Genomic DNA, 21,210 nt, shown 5'->3' with positions numbered 1-21,210 from the left:
AATAATCTGGAACCAAGAAACCATCTTATCACAACTTTCCATGCCGTCAGTTTGTGTTTTGGCCAGGTGTTTTTTCTTGTAAGGCGTATTTTTGAGTAGTCTCGCCGAGTGTAAACTGCGCTACAGACTGTCTACGTCACCGGAATAGTCCAGTGTATCGAAGATTTTGAGATACCGCAAACTCCACACCAATTTAGTATTTAACAAATTTCATTTTTCAATCAGAGCTCTGTTTTAACAACTTTCCATCATATTTCCATCATATTTCCATCATATTTCCGTTGAACATTCCAGGAGTGTATGTTTGGTAGTTACTTCCGTCAAATTTCGTGGCTTTGTGGTTTTCTGATAGCCTTGTCTTGTTCAGATATACCTTTACTGTTCCGAGGACCATTTACAGCTTTAGTGAACAAGCGCGTTCCACTTAGAATTTTCTTGACCGTTTTTTGCACATTTTCCTTCTTTTTAGCTGATATCACATCAGGGGCGCTGTCTCTTTTCTCAAGCGCATCATTCAATCCATTTTCCTGTTTATTGCCGTCTTTTGGGTCATCTTTTGTACTATCATTGTTGTCTGTTGAAGTAGGCTTTGGCGCAATTGATTTTCTGTCAACTACTTTGTTTGTGCGAACCATTTTAGGCGCTGAAAACTTGGCAATATCTACATCTGCTCCCAGTCGAGTTACTTTGAGCTTCTGGGGATGTGCCTTATCAAGTTTCAGTGTTGGTTTCTTTGGCTGGGCTGTTTTGCCAAATCCTGACATTGATAAAGATTCCCGGACAAAGTCTAACGGGACGCGACCAAGTACGCCATCGAAGCGATTCTTCGTGACCTGTTTTAAAGACAAACAACATGATCAATACTGGTTTGCGCATCTTGAAAAGTTCGTTTAGCCTAAATTTTTCAAGTTCGTCGGTTTGTAATCCGTGTTAATCTTCTCCATCCTTAACCATCCTTGTTCCTTTATGGTTTATTATTATCTCTGTGGCGTTTTTCTATCTTAGAAAACTACTATTTTCAGGTTTTCACTTTAAAGGCAATTTTGCGCGTGGTCAAAATGACAAAATACCGCGACTGATCTTTAACTGATAGCATAATCGGCTAGCTGCAAGCTGAGTCGGCGACCCCACCATTCTTTTTAAAGTGCTTTTCCACCCGTCATTTACTGTCGTAAATACTCGCTCATAACTTCAGTCACGCTAGAAACTGGTTTATAAAAATAATTCTGATAGATACTGCATGGGGATGGAGCCCAAATGTTCGATTTTCCTCGAGCGCTTGTTGCATTTCTAGAATGGAAGATCTTGCCAAGCCAAATGGAACCTATCATCCACAAGAAATGCCTTATTTACGCTACAACTAAGGGACATGCTTTTTCTACATGGTCTACAACATTTGACAATAAACAACCAAGATAAGAATGTTAAACTACGTTAAACAACCTGCAGATATTTTTCGGCTGATCCTTTCTTGCTCTGAAGTATGATCACATTGTCTGCTTCTTGGCTTGCTTTCGCTGTTCCAAAAATAGACGCTGTTTGAAGTTCAACATCATCATTTTCCTGAGAAAAATATAACACAACGTCGAGAAGGGCTCAACATCGCTTAGTAACTGCAACTCGGTAGAATAGTTTCTTGAAGATATAGATACAGTTGAACCTGTCGCGAGCGGACGCCGTTGGAACCAGAGGGCTACTGGCGGTTAAAATATAGTGTTTGTATTTAGCAGAGCTGGGACCTTGACGAGTGTCCGCTTACTGCAAATGTCCGCCAACATGAGGTGTCCGGCAGAGGAGGTTCGGCTGTATTTACTGAATTGATTTGTAGCAAACTGAAATCGCCGCATTTTTAATTTACTTCTAGGGAAATACGGAAAATGAAACGTGTTGACATCAGACGCATTATCCGTCCGAGACAAATCACTCGTCTAGTTAAATACGACATGCATGAATCAAAAAAGTTATTTCAGCAAACTGGGAATCCGCTCAGGCAAAAAAAATTGTAATCGAGCGACCAACCATCTCCTTTATTTCTTTCTTCACCATTTCTTTCTCAATATACGGGTTTTACGCGTCGTATTACCTAGACATACTCAATGTAGACCATTATGTCTGACAAGTTACGTACTGTGTGCCTTCTTAGGTAGACACGGCAGCTAATAACAAAATACCATTTATATAAGACACAAACGAGTTTCACGTACGCGTGTGAAGAACATAGCGTTGAATTTTCTGGTCAATGAAAAAAATTCCTAGTATTTCTAAAGCACTACTTCATACATTGGAATCAGGATTGATTGGAATAGGAAATTAAGTAGATGAGCTTGGGAACTGGTGCCTGAAAGGTTAACGGGGAGCAGAAGCCGTACGCGGAATGGGAGGTATCCATGGCAACCCTGGAAGCGGGAACCACCCCCAAAAGCAGCAGCTAACTGGCACCGTCACACTGATTGAATCAGTGGAAACAATTTACCTGACCCATACTTACTTAGAGACCAGCAACCAAGAGGGAGGGACGGGAAGGGGCGAGAATCCGCAAAGATTCGCCAAAGTACAAAGCAAATGATCCGCAACGATCAGCTGGCAGCACAATACGTGCAATGCAATGTGAGACAACAGCCCTGCAAATCTCCAAAGGGCCGCCCCGCAAGTCACGTACTGTAAAAGGGGAAACCGCTGACTGCATTGGTTCGAGTCTAGCTTTGCCTAACTAACTTTGCCGTACGCGGAATGGGAGGTATCCATGGCAACCCTGGAAGCGGGAACCACCCAAAGGAAACCTTGCCAGCATTGAGCAAAATGGCACAGGAACCGCGAAGGGTATCTGGCTTGGGGGCAAGTTCGCTGTGCTGCTGGGCAAATGGCCTGACAATAGCCCGATGATCTGGTAGTCCACAGCCAGCGGAAGTGGATGCAGCCCTAGTGGGAGATTGATGGCCACTGAGAAGACGCCAGCTTAGTGGAGAGGGCTGCTAAAGACTCTGACGGGGTCCTGATGTAAAGCTGATAGGCGGAGCTTGACCAGCGACCCAAGGCTTGTATTAGGTGATCAGGAACTCCATAGCGTGCCGCCACAGTGGCAGCCCCGATGCGGAAACTGTGGCTAGAGAAGTTGCCTGGAATGTTCGCGGAGACCAGGATCTGCTGAAGCCAGTCCGTGAGCAAAGCACGCGAAAGAGGCTGCCCATTCTGGAACAGGAACAAGGGACCTGGACTGTCGCCTCTGCTAGTGAGATATGTCATCACTGAGGGGACCACGCAGAGTGGGAGCCGGCCAAGGCCAATGTGGATAAAGGCACCCTTCCTAAATGGATCAGTCTTTGAGCCCTTGATCTTTATGTGCATGCACGCAGGCGCAGACAAGGAATCCACTGCAATGTCTTGCACTCCTAAATGAAGTGATGTAGAGAAGCTAGCCAGACTGGGCACTGTGAACTCTGAGGCGCAGAGAAAGCCAAAGTATGCAAGGGAGCAAGCGGCCCAGAACATGAGGTGATCTGTGAGACGAAGATCCAGAGACTGCCAAATCAGTAACATCAAGTCATCGGTAATAGGCAAGCGGGATGAAGAAGAGGAGCCCTGACAGCGCTTGATACTGCGGACCACCCTCTGAAGGCGGAGACAGTTGGCAAGGGGGTCTGGAAACCCCTGTTCGATGTGGAGTGCTCTAACCCCGGACAAGTAGACCTTAATGGAGGAGTGCTGAATTCGTTTGGCCAAGAAGGTAGCAAAAAGGCACAGCATCCATTCGTCAGCTGGACACGGAGAACCCGAGGAATGGAGTTTACGAAGTTGAGTGCAGAAAGAGATAAACTGAGCTTAGGCCGATGCATAAGATCGATGCGTAGAGGGGGCAAGGCCTTGGGTCAAGAAGGAGTAGCACTGCTGTTCTAAGGCGGAGATGTCAAATGTGCCAGGAGTTCGAGGGGTACCACCGTGGGAAGATAAGGCATCAGTTAATTGATTGTTAACACCAGGTACATGTTGGGACGAAAAGGAGAAGCTGTGACGCGCAGCGGAAAATAACAGACTGCAACAGCAACCACATTAGGCAAGGCACTCTTGACGTTCTGGTATTTAAGATGTGGAATACTGCGTCGTTGTCAGAGCGGAACAGGACATGTTTCTTGACCCAAAAATTTCCCCAGACATGAGCTGCGAGAACTATAGGGAAGAGCTCCTTGTAGGCAATAGACTGTGGCTGCTGGGACGGAGCCCAGGAGCCAGCAAACCAGTGGCCCTTCATGTATGCTCCATAGCCGATCGAGCCTACAGCATCAGATGACACTTCAACATCAGCCTCGGGCAGCAGTCCTGGGAAGAGCCAGAAGCTAACGCCGTGCCAATCCTCCAAGAACTGGTGCCACCATAGAAGATCCAGATGAAATTCTCGGTTAAGACGAATGGGGTGATCTCTCCTCTGAAAGCAGCATAACAGGTCAATCATGCGGCGTAAGAATGTCCTTCCCGACCAGACCACCTTGACGGCGTGATGCAAGTGTCCAATAAGGGATTCAAGCTCACGTCTGTTGCACCATTTTCGAGGGAGCCAAGAACCGATCAGATTTTGCAGCGGTAACAACTTCTCCTGGGGGAGACGTACCACTTGGTTGACAGAGTCAAGCTCAATACCCAAAACAACAAGCACTGTAGAGGGGCCCACGCACTTGCCAGGATGCAATGGTAGACCAAGCCGTTGACACACCTCCAGAGCAGTAGCCAAATTCTGTGCGCACTGGAGGGACTGGGCAGGATCTGCAGTAATGAAGTCGTCCAAGTAATGGAGGAGATCTGGAATCTGGTAGGAATTGACAAGGATCCACTCCACCATGTCTGCGATGGAGTTGAAAATAAATGGAGCTGATCGAAGGCCAAAGGGGAGAACCAGGTCCACGTAGAATTGGTCGTGCCACTTCATCCCCAGAAGAACGCAGTGGGAGGGGTGTACGGGCACGTTGCGGTAGGCGGCCTCCACATCAAATTTGGCCATGAGGGCCCCTGGACCAAGTTTGGAGACTAGGTGGATCACCTGATCGACTGTAATGTAATGAAGGGTGAATTCCTCCGGGTCAATCCGGCTGTTGACACTAGCCCCCCGAGGAGGGAAGGTCCACGATGAGGCGCCATTTCCCTGTTTGGCCTCTTTTGGGAATAACCCCAAAGCTGCTAACATGAAGATTCGGGTAGTGAGGAACACTGAAAGGACCTGCCACCCTACCTAGGGAAACCTCGTTGGCCAAATACTGGTCGACCACAGGGGGATGTTGAGCTGCGGATGGCTTGTTTTTCTTTGTGGACTTGAGCTATTGGGAGGAGAAAAACCCAAATGAAACCCATGGCGTAGTCCATTTAACACAAAATTGACCTTCTGCCGGTTGGGATGAAACCGCAACTCCCAGGCAAACTGCTCTGCTTGCAAGGGGGTGACTGCAGAAACTGGGGGGGTCTGACTAGGAAGGAAAAAGAACAGGAGACACAACTGCCGGTAAATCACAGCCCCAAGAAGGCCTAAATAGCCCTCCCAGAACCCCCGGAATTACACAGATGAACAGACAAGGTAACAAAAGAAACAATCAATTTTAATAACATGACAACGGCTGCAAATACAGCATTTAGTCCTGGATCCCTAAGGGGCATGGCCAAAAAACTGGGGCAAAAATACTCAATAATGGAAACAGCACAAGAGGGGGGGTGGGCGAGTCTACACACGATGGGACTTGCTGCTGGACCAGGGAAGCGGAGAGTCAGGAGAACACTTAGAGGACAAGCTGGGCTTGGTGGGCGTCTCAGGTGGGAGAGCTCCAGCGTGGTGCGGGCCATGACAGCTGGCACATTTGTGAGCAAAACGGCACAACGCTGAGGGAGCTACGCAATGACCCCGGTTCCACGATTTGCAAATGATCTGCGAAGAAGCAGCACCGCGGGGCTCGTTTTGGCCATCCGAAGAATCGCGGGGAGAGCACGAGGACCAGCCAGCCGAGTGAAAGCTGAACAGCGTACTGTTTAGTTGAGACCGGAGAACTGGCGATATGTGCGGAGTATCAGGAGTTGATACTGCAAGAGATCTTTCCAGCGATGAGGGAAGTACGACACGATGATAAGGCAGTAAACAGAGAAAGCCTCCAACCATGTGGAAATATCTTCGATGCGCCGCTTAGGTTTCTTCGGCGGGGACGTTAACACAAGGCGCCCATCGAACAGCAACTGAGGCTCAGGCTCTGTGAGAACAATGTTCGAGGGCAGCAACTCGTGGAGTTCAACGAACTTCTCAGCCACACGATCTGACTGACTAACATTGCTGGAACGGGGGAAAACCCAGGGCCCACCACGAATGGCTGATGCAAAACAGGCAACGGAGCCAACGGTGTAGCGCTAACGGCGCTCGAAGGCAAAGCCGCATTGATAGTGCTAGAAGATGCCGAGAGAGCGAGCGACGGAATTGGAGCGGAGAAGGTCGACACAAAGGTAGGGACAACAAAATTATTTGGCCTTCCTGAAGCAAGAGGAGTCGCCGTGGCCGGTGAAGAGGATGCAAAGCCAAAGCCAGAAGTGGCAAAAGACGAGGCTTGGGCGACAAGTTGGCTAGGATTAGCCAGCGGAGCAGAAACGCCTCCGGAAATGGCCACGCTCGTGGAAGAACTAGAATTAGGACGGCCTGCGACTGGCTGGGCCGAAAGTACTTGCTGGACGGCGTTTGCGACGGCGGCCAGAAAGGCGGGAGACGTTGGTGATAAAACAGATGAAGGAGTAGTGGACGCAGCTGTTGAGGCCACACTAGAATCCAATGGCGTTGAAACTGGTGGCGGAGGAATTTCCTTGGACTCCGGCACGAGAGACAAGGCATCGTAAGCCGCCGACCAGCTGTTAAGCGTGTTTCTGGTGTGCATCACGTCAAACAGCGACAAAAACAAGCGGTACTTAGAGCGAGAATCCGCAAAGATTCGCCAAAGTACAAAGCAAATGATCCGCAACGATCAGCTGGCAGCTCAATACGTGCAATGCAACGTGAGACAACAGCCCTGCAAATCTCCAAAGGGCCGCCCCGCAAGTCACGTACTGTAAAAGGGGAAACCGCTGACTGCATTGGTTCGAGTCTAACTTTGCCTAAATCATATTTAGCCACATTTAAAAACGTTTTGGGAGTTTCCAGGAAATCTGAACTAAAACATCTATTCATTATGGGACTGCTCTAATTTCTGAATAGCGTTCACCAATTCTTAATTTCCCACAGTAACGTTGCCAGCACACAACGAAAATTCTGACAATCTCCAATATTTTTGCAAAGACAAAACGGTAAAACCACAATTGAAAAGTATGCGGTATATCTGCAGACATACATATACGTACGTGACATACAGACATGGATATTCAAATGTGCACGTTGACAAACCTTTCTTGGGTGAATGACCAACGTAACATGCACGTTTTTGGTGCTCGCAAAATTCCTCAGTGCAGAAATAACATGATTCTGGGTAAAAAATCGATCGTCCCCACGGCTGAAAGGAAATTGCAAAAAAACAACTTCTTAGGGTGTAAAAAATAAAGTTCTTCTTGGAGTGAGGTGAAAAGATAAAAGAGGTCAACTGACCAACGTTTTCAAGAGAAACATTTCACATAATGCTGTACCTAACATATGACGTCATAAACTGCAGGTTGTCCACGATGACGTGTTCAATATCGTATACATAAGCAGCATGAGTCATAGTCTGGAAAGGAAAAACTATATTGAAGTTCTCATCATTTTTAGGAAAAAAATCCACCTTACCACTAAATGACTAACTGCGACAGTAGGGGTGAACAGCGAGCGTTACTTACCTCAACAACTGTTTCGATATTCTGAGCTCCGTAGAAACACATGAAGTACATTGGTAGCATCTCGAAACTGTCTGCCCAGTACTGAAATTGCTCAACCTGTTTCTCCAAATTCAACCTGAGGGAGAAATGAATTACATCACCTATAGTATTACACTATCACTTCCCTTAGTATTCTTCGGTATTCACTGATTTTTTTTAAGCGGTTGAGAAAAGCAGTACAGATTCCGGCCTGCTTTAAATTATTCAATTTTCTTTTTGCAGTCTGTTTTCCTGAACATCGTACTTCAAAACTTGAATGTTATGACGCTCTGTTGTTCTAGTCAAGGTACCCAGCAAAATGGAAAACGCATAACGATACATAGCTACTATAATTATCAAAACCTGTACCGAAATCAGAAATCTTTTATTCCATCCTTGCGAACATTTCACTCGCGGCATACATGTCTATGGAACTCGTAAAAAAAATCACGATTACAAAGATTACAAAAAGACAGTGCTCTTCAAGTTTACAAATAGTATTATACGTAGAGGAGTGTAGTGGGGACTTTTAGGTCTCATTTATATCAACTCAGACACATGTACTTGAGGCAACCCTTTGCGTTAAACGATGGGCGTGAAGTATTGTTCCCAAATATTTCACTAATTTTGTTATTTATTAGTTTGGAGCAGAGTGTGTCCTAAAACCATATTGTAGCCTCACTGATCAAAACAACTTGCTATGCTATTGAAAGAAGCCGAAACCTAAACAATTAATATAATTTTGCGATAGGCTATTTTAATAGCGATTTTTTTTTAATCTGCTAGTACATGCATTAATCAGCGATCTTAACGGCTTACCCTGAATACTGACACATCATCATTTTTACAAGGCGCACATTACGAATCTCAAAACTTCCCCACAGCGTGTTCACCTAAACAAATATGTCAAGTAAAACACACTCGTTCAGTAAACAATGTCAAAACTACCCTTTACAAGAAATTAAAAATTCAAATGGATAAACGTTTACTTTTCTAAAAATACCTCATCACAGACATTTTGTACTGGCAATTTCTGAGTTTAGAAAAAAGACACTGTTCTGGGTTTCAAGTGGAGTTTCGCATTTTTTCACTCTAAAGGTCGATACATGACTTTTTAGTGATATATGATCATACCAACGGACAGCCCTACAATCGAATGTGTAGATGGGCTAAAGAGGAGCCAGTCTGGAAAACCTCTCTGGCCAAGTTCAAGGCAAAAATTTGAAAGCCGAACAATTTAAAACGACATCACAATCAATAAAGATGGTGTGATGTTAAGTTACTCATCATATGTAGGTCACGCTGGGCAATCGGAAAATTAAATACTTTGCTCATGATGTTGCACAGACCTTCCTAAATGTATGTATTTTTCCATCCAGTAGGCCCTTCTGCACAGTGAGTTACATTATAAAACTGTTTAAAATTCTACCCACCCCCTGCATACAGAGGTCAAGGGACATTTCACTCAGTAGGGTGGTTTTTCCAGCGCCGGTTGGTCCAGTAAAAACTGTCACTTCTCCTCGCCTCAAACCTTTTAGAACGCTGTTTAATTTCGGAAATCGGGTCCACTATGAAAATACAGATTACTGATAAGCATTTATGCATTTTCAAAACCTTAAGGTGAAAAACTGAAAGCACTTTATTGAAAAACAATGCTGTTGTTTGAACATGATCAATATTTTCTCTTGTTCTCAGATTGCATGTTCATAATGGCAGAAGATAGTTACAAACCTTCACTCCAGCCACTTGATCTGCATTAACAAATTGATCAAACACTTCACCTCGCAACTGTTGAAAGCAATACAAAGACGTTTAAAATTACAAAACACAAAGAAATTAACCAAACACATCACAGAAAAAAAAGATCACATTATCTAATTCAAACTCCAAGTACGAAAGCTTAGGGAAGAAAGAATTAAGTTTTGAACCACTAAGAAATCAATCTTCAACAAGTATGGCACAGCAGTAATGGTCTATTTTAACTGATAGACATCAAATACTCTCAGAAAACAACCAAAGCAGATTAAAAACAAAATGAAGAATTTACTATTAGGAACCTGAAGACCACACCTGATGAAAAGTAGTGATTTTCTCGTGGCTGATTGGTTGAGCTTTGGAAACTAAGGATGGAAGGTCACAACCCTGAGGAAAAGAAATATGTGCTTCTTATATATACCAGTATGTACATGTAAACAATCAATTTGTCAAGTGTCATGGTGAAGCTGAGGGCAGTGCTGAAAAGGAATGTTGTTCATGATAATTCTTGACACCCTGAATAGAAGTGATCTGCAGGGTGAAGCCCCAGCCAAACGATCACAACATTTCAATGCAACATCGCAACAATGTTGGACAACCTATTGTTGAAAATGATCAAACTTAAACCAACAACACCCAACATGTCCCAACACATCACAAGGTGGCCAAAGGCGCACAACATGTAGCGCCCAACAATGTTGCGATATGCTTGGTTGAAATGCTGTGATCATTTGGCCAGAGCTTGAGATGAAACATTGTTTGTCAGACTTGGTAGTAATCAGTCAATGTAAATTAAGACATCGTTACCCTGAGCTGCAGTTACATTACAGTTTCTCTGTAATGCCACTGGCTGTCAAGGTTTGATGATAAATTTGGTGTTAGTTCTTCATGAACTTAAAGTTCCTTGGTTGCTTATGTTACAGGACGTGAATAAATTAGTTTTAAAGTGCAAAACTTAAGCAGTTGGAAGGCGATTAAGTTTGTAAAGTATCACCTTTTTGTTTCTCTTGGTACTGCAACTGTAGGTATAGTAGTACAGCCAGTATGGCAGGATTACATGATTTGGTTTGAAAAAGAAAGACAGTTAAAGTAAATAAAAACTAAATAAAAAAATTGCAGCTAAACAAGTAGCCCTAATGGTACATATCGCTTATCCTCAACAGACTTACCATATTCAAAGCATCTAAAGCATTTGCTGGAGTGTTATCACCAGTTGGTCTGATCAAGAAAAGAGAATCAATAGCCTTTCCAAGTAACTCTATATTATTTAAGTACATTAATAATAAGAAGGAAACAACAGGAAATGGACTTCTGACACTGTAACTGCAACTTGTGATCTATTTTTGCCCATTTTTGTCTCGTCACAAGCGTCCCAAACTCACGATTCGAGGAAACGATCAAAGTGCACGGGATTGTGTTACACATTGGGCCGTTTAGAATTTGAACGCTTTACAAGTCATTGTATGGAATTTAAAATAACAAAGGATAAAATCGCACAATGAAATAAAATGTTTTCTGGAAGGTTTGTAGGTGTTTGTAATAGCTTAAAGCTGTGACAAACACCTCAAACCCCCCCAAAAAACAATGAAATAGGCCTAATGGACAACAGAAACCAGGAAAGGTGAGTATATTCTCGTTATTTTATGCAAAACAGTAATATTTTATTCAAGATTAATGATCCAACATCACTCTGATTGTAATGCATCGCAGAAAGTGATGATCAGCCCACTCTGTAAAAAGATTCATCAGTTCCTTTGATGAAACATAATCTGAGTGATCTTGAAGTAACCACACACAGCGGAGTATGTTTGAAGAAATTCGAGGTGTTTGGGTAGCCTATGAAACAGTGTCTTGAGTGATTGATAAATCTTCCCAATCGAAACAAAAACTAAGGTCTGGAGTAAATGGAGAAATAAAATCGGCAAAATTTATGTTAATTAAGTCTGTAACTTTCTTGTTTTAACTTGACAAATAATTAATGAGTTTGAGAATCATTGATCTTGATCAGGATTATCCCAAAGTAACTGACACGCTTTGGTTTTGTTACCTTGAAGTTAACAAATTTCAACCTGGTAACCCAGTGCTTAGTTGTATATTGTCTTATGTGCTAAATAAATTAGTTAACTTTAATCTAGTATGGGAATAAAGCTGTTAAAATAATAATATATAGATTTAGCCAAGCCTGAAAGCTGAGCTCCTTGACTGGTTCAAAGCTCAATTATTTTGTAACTTTGTGATGAGGTTTTCTATTTATACTGTTTGGACTTCTGTTTTGAGTTTGAATAATCTCAAACTACACAAAACATAAGCAGTGGAAAACATTTTTATACAATAAAAATTGATACTTTGGTTAACTTTTAATTCTGAGTTAGCATTAACCAGCTTCTGAACAACCCTGCCCTGATTACAACAAGTTAACCTGGCTTGAGCCTGTGATCCAATCGAAAAACCAGCACTTGGTCAGCAGCTAACTTCAGAAAACCATGTGATCTCTATGAGCTCTAAACTCAAGCCTGCGATATGGTCACATGATACTGGTCAGTGGATACCTTGTTTTGAGTGGTGTCAATTGATCTCCAATATCAAAGAAGTGTGCTATAAACCAAGGCTGCACTTCCTTATGTCAACCTACTGCATTAGCAGGAGTATGTCTGCCATGTTGTGTGACATTGTCATCATGGTGCATGCACGCCCACGAGCAATAGTGCTAACCAAGATAACCATGAGAAAATCCTATGTTAATACGGTGCTCTGCTTGGCAGACCTTTGGGCCGTTGGAGCTCCTCTATAATGGCAGCAATAAGCCCACGATATGCTCCATATAAGCAGTAATAATATTATGTGACATGCAGGCACAAATTCTGCCAACAAAAGTTACCTATTTTCAAGATAAAAAGAACATATAAGAGTGGTACAGGTGGTGGTAGGAACATACCTGACAAGGAAACACCTCTGCAAGTTTAACTTCTTTGCAAACTGATTTGCAGCGTGCCGTGACACAATGTCATTTCCAAACCAAAGAATAATTTTCTCAAATTGTTCAAGTTGCGGAAGAACCTGAGGACAGGCACAGTCGGTTTATTAAACAGTCAAATTAAGACAGAAAGAGATCTTGTCGAAGATTTTAACAGCAGTAAGCCAACAAAATTAACTACTACAGCATATTATTCACTGCCTAACTTTTAGAACAATTAATAAATTGTTATTTTAAGGTGGCTGGAGTTGGTTTCCAGCAACCTTCAGCAATTCTAAGTTTGATTGACCAGTACTAACATTCTTTATTTAAGAAATAAACAACATGTACCATTTTTCTTATCGAGTTATAGAAACACGAATGGAAGTTTGGGAGAATGAGAAATGCTGTGGGAACACGAGCCACAGGTGAGTGTTTCAAGTTCTCCCAAACTTTCATGAGTGTTTCTATAACTCGATAGAAACATGGAGAGCATGTTTTCTATTTCTTTTAGAAAACACCACAACAACAAAAAAAGGAACACAACATGTCAACTTTGATTATCAAAATGCAAATTCTCTTTGCTCGCACCATCATTACGTCAACAGTTCATGCTAGTTGAATCTGTGTTACTATTGAGTCATAGAAAGACAATTTTTAACCAATCAGCGCACTTATTTTCTTAGGACTGTTTTCTAATAATTGATGTTACCTGTATAATAAATGGTAATTCACAACAAGTTTTGGTCATCTTGCTGAAAAAACCTTTAATGTCAGCTTTTAAACTGCTTATAGCTCAAAACAAGTTATGGGATTGCCATGTCTGATCATATGACTGTGATTAGTGTATATAATGTACAACGTTTTACAAATTCTTTAGTTTGGCACTTAAGAAAGTTGACAGCTATTGCTTAAGTGTTAGAAAATTACTGCTCTGCATAAGCCTCTCTATCTATTATTGATTACTTCAATGATTACGATTTCAACAAAAAGGAAGGGGTAAAAACCACAGAGACAAAACAATAATTAAAAAAAAAAAATTTGAATTGAATTTAGCATTGTAGAGATTGGTCAAGGGTTCTCATTTCAGGAGCATTCTTTTACCCATAATTGCCAGCTCCTGGACTATTCAACCAAGACATCTTGCATCATTTTATTACATCATTCCACATTTGCACCCGCTTTCAAAACAGTCTATTCATCTCTCACAGAATGACTCCTTAATACTCCTAGCCTTATTCTTTCAAGACTAAAGTTGAGTTCAACCATATAAAAGAAGTCCGTTGTGCTCACATTTTTGACATAGGCCAGGTTGCATAGCACATCAAGAGATAGCATGTCGAAAAATGGTCGAAAGATGTTGCCTATGCACATAACACTGAAAGCGTGTGTAATACCAATATTTTGGTACTCTGATTTGCATCAATATTACCTACACAAAGTCAAACAGAACTGGTTTAAAACATTTCAAACACAAAATTTTAGTTTCAACAACAGCATAATTATAAGTCTACAAACCTCAAGAGGGAGAGAATTTGCTCCCAGTGGAAGACAAATAGCTGGATAGGATGTTGACTGACTTACAGCAATAGCATCAAACTCTGTTAATGTCAACACAACCTAAAATTGACCAAAATAAAGTAAGATTTACTTACTCAAAAACCCATGATGCATGGACATGTCTCAATAATTTTATTATGAAGGCTGGCAGCAGGTTCCCAGCGCTTTTCCAACAGTTATACTTTGATGGATGAATATTACAACTGTTAACAAAATTATGATGCTACAATAGTGGTATTGCATAAATGCCCAGCCATTTGACAATGCAATAATGGTAATTTTATGGCATAATAGGTTACCATAGCAACAGTTAATTAATACAGGTGATGTTCCTGAACTATCTTTCCCAGTGGCTGATTTCACTGACTCTAATGGCACCACTCGAGAAGAGGCAAACATGTGACTGTGAGTGGCCCTTGGTCTCTGCCAAATGGTATGCATCGCACGCCTCAGCTCAAATTTTGCTTGGTGATACCCATTTTTATAATTGAACTGTTGGTGTAACCAACCTCTTTAGCTTCAGCATCTACTGTATTCCAACCAAACAGTCCCAAGAAACCCTGACTATAACAAAGAAAATGTTACAAAAATTAAGACTCCATTTTAATCAACAACAGTAACTGATTGTGCAGTTGAAACTGAATAAAGTGGTGAACTCAACAGAGGAAATAAAGAGTTTCTGTACTGATTATTATTCATTTTAATCAAGTCTCAGACAATGAAACAGACTGATGCCAAAATCTACTTCTTTATATATAATAAGGCAAATTATTCTCACATGTTGATTGGTTCTTACTTATGATCTGTTGGAGGACAGAAGCATAGTTGATGTAATTAATATTCTTTGATGTCTCCTTATTATATAAAACAAGTAGAGTCCATGTTGCCGTACATCTGTTCAGTAATAGATCACAGAAGATGTCAAAATGCAGTAAGAATATTTATAAGTAACACACTCGCCTAACAGCTCATGCTCCACTTTTTTTGTTCTTACCACATTTTGACGTCATCTATGATCTATTCCTGAACAGACACGTGGCACCAGGGAATCTACATGTATTGGTTAAGTAGTTCAATACATATTTCTTCAGACAGGGAAAGAGCTGATTGCTAATGGAATATCTCCAGTCAATGGTGTAACTGTAGTCAACACATTACAAGAGACTGTAACAGCCACTTGTAAATTAGTAATGCTGTTATTCTACTTGAGGAAAGTAGTGAATCAACTCCACAGTTCTAACGCATGTGCTCTTCTAGACTGAGTTTGTGGCAGCAGAGTGTGAATGTGATTGAACCTATACCTGGCCTCCTACATCACATAATTGTATGCTCCACATTGTTGTCTTGGAAACTGACAGTATTCTTACCGAGGTTCTATAGCAATGCTTGAATCAGATGAGTCAGATCCCTGCAGCTTTACAAGCTTGATGCCCTTCACCACTGACCTGGCAGAATCATACCAGGGGAACAATATGCAATCATGTTCCTTGGTCTTTCCATTAGGCTCCTTAAACTATTAATTGACAGAGGGGAATATATATTAACAATAATATATGCAAATCCGCTTTTACTCTAGTTTCAGTGGGTCTATACATACAGTTAATACCCTACTGAGAACATACATGTGTATACAATATAATGTTGGCACTTCCACTTAGGATAATTTGGAAATGGTCTCTCAGGAAAATTAATAATAATTATTGTAAAACTTAAAACATGCATTATTTCCAGGACAGTTTTGTTCCATTTAAAAAATTAACACTGGAGGTTTAGTTTGGGAATTATTGGCACTGAACATTTAAACAACATTATTTCAATTTACACAAACATTAAATTCACTACCTCATGCTCAGTAATTCTGACTTGAAACTTTTCCAACATATCCTTTCTCAATTCCTGTAAAGGTTAAGATACAAAGTAAATGAAACAAAAGATCGAAATCAACCTAGTTTTTGGTTACCTAATGTTTCACATCTTCTTTGTACACTGGAATCACTGTGAAACCGATGAACACACCTTTATTGAGAATTGTGTTATGAACTTCTCCCACACATCATCATTGCATTGAGTCAGTGGTGTGGACCTTTCCCATATTTGGCTGGATAGGTCATCACTGCATTTAGAATGACTATCACTTGCACAAGGTTTGATACTCTCTTTACTGGGTCCCTCTTGTAAAGCCATCTACAAAACATATGGTTAAAGAGAAATCAGAAATAATTGCACATATATGCATGTCCTGTATAGGTACAGTGAGATCAAGTTCTTTTTTCCCAGGAAAGGATGGCTTGGGAAAATAATAAGAGGAAGAAAACCTTGAAACAACAAAACCTTTCCCTTGCACCTCTTCTTGCTTAGAAACATTTTGAGCAAAAATGTTTTCTTGTTTGTTGTGGCCTTAATGATCATGATCAATTTAAAACAGTGGCCCAATGTCTGGTTTAAATCCTTTAGGGCCAGCACTTGAAATGTCAGCTTCATAGACTACAGAACACAGTGGTTAATTTACCTCTATCAACAAAATAAACAAAATAATTTATTTTGCCACAGACTTTCTCAATTTGCAATAAGGTCAACAGAAGATATGTGATATGTCATGTTTTTGTCATATAACATATCCTCAGTTTGTTGAACATCTCTATAGCCACTGACACAGGAAAAGGGACTTGGCAAAATTACTGAACAATGCAGACTGTTAGCACTGAACCAGAACTCCTTAAATGAAAATGGAGCGGTCTGTAATGAGGGTGATAAATTGGATTATCAGGGTATTTGATGGTTCATCCATTTTGTCCTTGGTCTGATATTTTTCAAATAAGCTTTGCTTTAACTAAATCAACTTAACAAATCACTGTAGATCGAACCTATCAAATTTCTTAGCACCTTTATACAGGAATAATTTTGAGGGAAGAATTTTTAAACAACTTGTTAACAAACTTTTTAAAAAAGGTAACAACAACCTAAACTCTGTTTAACAAGTGCATATTTCAAATTTGTCCTAGACTGTGAGCAGTCTCTCTTTTTCTCAAAGATCCATGAGGAAGAATGCAAAACAAGTGAGCATGCGAGTGTCACTGTGAGCATGACGTGCAAGAGGCGAGCAGTGATGCCACAAGCAGCTAGTAGCGTGGGCATCGGAAGACGAGCGAAAAGAGAGACTGCAATGGTTTCATACAACATTTTGGATGCTACTTTGACAGGTCACATCACAATGCCTCTGCCTTTTTTGACTATGACACTCCGGTGTCTGATTTTTTATGAAAATTGATCAAAGTTATATCTGGTAAGATGCGATGAATGTTTCAACAGATTGCAGCTGAAACCAGACCTATGACCTGTCAAGAATTTTCATACTGCTCATTAAAACAGCTCTACTCACAGGCGACCCAAGCTCCCAATGTTATCCTTTTTTTTCACTTTTATGCGAACGTTCAGCCTAACGTGACCTATGGCATACACTATTACATAACGACCGAATTTGACTACGCGAAACGTGACTCTTGCCTTGCAGCATATGGAGGTGTTGTGTTACAACGGTTTGAATTTATAAAGTTTTGTATGAGAATGCAACCTCCGACTGCAGGGTAGTCAGTAATGATTTGTCAACAGTCAAATCAAAATGCTATGCGGGTAACCAGGTACTCCCTTTATGGGTTTCACAAATAAAGCATGAGGGTACCCAGAGAGCATTTTGGTTTGACTGTTGACAAATCGTTGCTGAATACCCCTGGTTGGGCTAATTACAGTTACCCAACACCGCGAAAGTGTCCTAACTTTTGTGAAGCGGCTGTTTTTGAATTTGCGAGCGAACCACTCTCGAAATAAATGTATCGTTGCGAAGGCATTGTGGACGGAATCGCCTAGCGAGTGAACTGACATGGAACTTCAACATCTCTTCTTTGATTCTATGAAGGAATTGACCCAGAAGGGTTATTTTCAGTGGATTTATTCACTTTGAGCAGCGGGCACTCCGGAAATCAGTGTCCAGCCTTGTCTTTCTTTTAGTAGTGGAAACCCACAGAATGATAACTTGCCGAAATCGCATTAGATCGGCCTGAGCAGACGGCAAACAACAAAGAATACAACATAGTAACAGGGTAAGTAGATTTTATTCACAAAATATAAGAATAATTGACTTTTCAAGCAAAGCCGTTGCATTCTCATAAAAACCTTTATAAATTCAAACCGTTGTAACACAACACCTCCATATGCTGCAAGGCCAGAGTCATGTTTGGCGTAGTCAAATTCGGTCGTTATGTAATAGTGTATGCCATATGTCACATTAGGCTGACCGTTCGCATAAAAGTGAAAAAAAAAGGATAACATTGAGAGCTCCGGTTGCCTGTGCTCTACTCTACTTTAAAGTCCTCCTAATACCACAGTCCTTCAAAAACAAGTGTGAAACATAACACCAATAAAAAGGTCGCAAGATTAAAATTAAAAATGGAGTGGCAATTATGTCACGAACTGCAGGAGTCACACTGTAGGAGACAAACATTACAACAGAGTTTGTCATGCACTGCATGTCACTTATAAAGGTTACTGACAGATGTGCGTTATAACTTTGTAGACCGACCAATAGAATTACTCCATCACCAGAGTGCCAGGCATCCAAAATGTTGTATGAAACCATTGCAGTCTCTCTTTCCACTCATCTTCTAATGCCCGCTTTACTAGCAGCTCACAGATAGGGTTGCATTTTCACGACTGTATTGAATATAACATGTTGCATTCTCAATGGGTCACACATTTTCGGGATTTAGGGGGTAAGAAAATTCTGGCAAGTAGGGATTCAAAATAGACCATAATAGGGTAGGGGTTCTGAGAAGCCACAGGTCAGCAGCACATACCCAGCAAAAATTGATCCAAGTACCCCCCACACTCCGAGAGGGTGATAAGCTTGTCAATATATGCACAGTGTAGAAGTCAAAAGCTCTTAACCAAAAGCAAATTCAATACATCCTTCAAATTGCACGTGCTGAATTCTACAGCAAAAAGTTGTATTAACTTTTGATCATCCTGCAAGAGGGTCCAAGAGATTACCTGGACATTTTGCATTATGTAAACATTTTGCCACGCATTTTGCTCATCAAAAGTCGAAGTTCCCGCCATTTCCCGGGGTGGTGCTTAATTATGTACCTTAAATTGTCTCCAACTCCCAGATGAGCCACAGTTACTGCAAAAATGACTTCCAGTAGTCTTATTGATGTACAGTGTGAATGTTTTTGCTCTATCTGTTCCCTCCTCTTTACTAGCACAAAATGGACAACTTGCTATCAGTGACGTGTGCCCATGCTGGAACAAAACTTTACGGCTCGATAAGAAATGCTCCATCTGTTTTAAACTTGGTAAGTGTGCACTAAAATCACTTGGCAAGGTCTGGTGGTTCCTCCTTGCAGCTTGTTGGACACCTCTTGGTTTAACAAGACAGTTCCTGTTGTTCGATGTAAACTGTTTTGGTTGATCGTTAGGTCGCTGCAAACACGTGCAACAACTTCGGAAGGAATTCCACGTATTCCTCCCATTTTTAGCCACATCAGAACACAAAGAAAACAGCAGCATGCGATTTAATCTGTAAGCCATCATTAAACAGGCATACTGTGAGATCAACAACATTTAGAGAGCGAAAACCTTAGCAAACGCTGAAAATCATACTTGGCCGCCATTACCAGATTCGAGATCTATATGTGCAGCACCACGGAGGGGTAGGGGACTAAAACATCATAGGGGCAGCGGAATAGGCTTTTCTAAAAATCGCCTTCCATGTTCACACATCTTTAAATAGCTTTAATTAATACAAATTATCAATACGTGGCCAAATAAACCGAGCCTAAAAACCTGTCTGTCTTCAAAACAAGCGCTCTGAGCTCTGCAGGCCACAAATTGCCTCCCATCCCGAGTGGGGTACGTGGGTAAAAGGAATACCCTCGTCCCAGGTCGCCCACGCGAGACATTTAAGAAGGCCACAAGTACAACAACAGCTATTTTCGTCCCAACGGCCGCTAAGCGGAGCACCATAACTCAGTATAGGAACAGAACCACATGCATGCATAGAAATAGAAAACCATGCAACCCTTCTTAGGTACGCCCTACGACGACGACGTCTCCAACCAAAGCGACAGCCGGAGCTCCTTTGCTTGTGTGGGGACTGACTCTCTCACCTTGATAATCTCTTTCTAAAAGTTAAAGAGCTGTTTTTTGAGCTTCTTGAGTTAATAGATTTAATACATTTTTCGGGGTTTCCATAATGGCAGTGGAGTAGTGTCACCTCGAATTGTAGATACCTTAAGCGTGTTAAGCGAATATATTGGATAATAAACAATGTATTTTTGGGCTTCTTATACCTCGGACATAGGTGAAACACCAAAATAAAACAAGGTGTTTAACAGTTTGAACTTTATTGTTTATGGGTATTAGAAGCTGATTATTTAAGAATTGAGAAGATATCCATGTAAGAAAAAACTTAATTAATTTCACTTTGTAATAACTGTGATGTACCAGTAAATCTGACCGGAAATCCCCAAGGTAAAAATTACCCGAATTTGTCCAAATTCCCTCCCTTCCCATATGGTAATAAGTACGTCATTAGGCAGTCACTGGTTGGTAGATAATGATGTCTCATCATGCTCGAGTCAGTCGGATCTGAAGAAGTATTTGACGACAATGATATACTGTTGTAACTCGCTTCGGCAAGTTAGAAGTTAGTTTGTTAGTAAAGGTCAATCAAAAAAGTGATTATGGATATAAATCTTTTTTAAATTGTGCAATAGGGCAACTTGTTGTAGTTAATATCATAACAACCTTGTAGCAATTTTAAGAATTCGGAGCAACTTTTTAGCAACGTTTAGATATTTTTGAGCAACTTTGAGTAATTTTGTTAAAATTTGGAGCATGTTGGAGGCAGGCTTTCTGAACGGACAAAGGACAGACGCAACATAAAACAAACGCAGCGGTAAAACGTTTCTTTGGGAGCTAAAATAACTAACTGGACAAAAATACTTTAAGGAATTCTTAGCACTTGTGCATGTGACGTCAGCCGACTTAGTCCTGTGGAACTACTTATATCAAGTAATTAACTGAAGTGCTAGGAATGAGCCTCAGTTACTGAG

The 21,210-nt window shown here is 41.3% G+C and overlaps 1 protein-coding gene and 2 pseudogenes across 2 annotated transcripts; all 3 read right to left on the bottom strand.

Annotated features, from left to right (window-relative positions):
* Nucleotides 1–18: 18 nt before the first annotated feature.
* On the bottom strand, nucleotides 19–20,651 carry LOC145490739 (twinkle mtDNA helicase-like). Of its 2 annotated transcripts, XM_081469828.1 has the most exons (17): nucleotides 19,241–20,651; nucleotides 16,118–16,285; nucleotides 15,944–15,997; nucleotides 15,469–15,614; nucleotides 14,611–14,665; nucleotides 14,060–14,161; nucleotides 12,524–12,645; nucleotides 10,758–10,806; nucleotides 9,904–9,975; nucleotides 9,565–9,621; nucleotides 9,267–9,401; nucleotides 8,653–8,726; nucleotides 7,816–7,930; nucleotides 7,627–7,706; nucleotides 7,391–7,496; nucleotides 1,444–1,563; nucleotides 19–833 (listed from the first exon to the last, which is right to left on the bottom strand). In XM_081469828.1, exons 1-17 carry the CDS (start codon nucleotides 19,715–19,717, stop codon nucleotides 321–323), a joined length of 2,445 nt encoding a protein of 814 aa, XP_081325954.1. In that variant the 5' UTR covers nucleotides 19,718–20,651; the 3' UTR covers nucleotides 19–320. The 2 variants fall into 2 exon arrangements, with proteins under 2 accessions (XP_081325954.1, XP_081325955.1); XM_081469829.1 differs by lacking the exon at nucleotides 9,267–9,401.
* Nucleotides 2,290–5,182, bottom strand: LOC145490740 (uncharacterized; annotated as a pseudogene).
* Nucleotides 5,695–7,197, bottom strand: LOC145490745 (uncharacterized; annotated as a pseudogene).
* Nucleotides 20,652–21,210: the final 559 nt, after the last annotated feature.

Source organism: Orbicella franksi, chromosome 6 (assembly GCF_964199315.1).
Source record: "Orbicella franksi chromosome 6, jaOrbFran1.1, whole genome shotgun sequence".
Classification (NCBI taxonomy): domain Eukaryota; kingdom Metazoa; phylum Cnidaria; class Anthozoa; order Scleractinia; family Merulinidae; genus Orbicella; species Orbicella franksi.
Note: the sequence above shows the minus strand (reverse complement) of the source record. Positions and strands in the feature narration are given on the sequence as shown.

Excerpts from the sequence above, each read along its gene's own strand:
- LOC145490739 (XM_081469828.1), bottom strand. The coding sequence starts at position 19,717 with ATGTTGTTGATCTCACAGTATGCCTGTTTAATGATGGCTTACAGATTA. Across the intron at positions 16,286-19,240 it reads GGAGTTGGAGACAATTTAAG|ATGGCTTTACAAGAGGGACC; the intron begins GTACATAATTAA and ends TATGTTTTGTAG. Across the intron at positions 9,622-9,903 it reads AAATCACTACTTTTCATCAG|TTGCGAGGTGAAGTGTTTGA; the intron begins GTGTGGTCTTCA and ends TGCTTTCAACAG.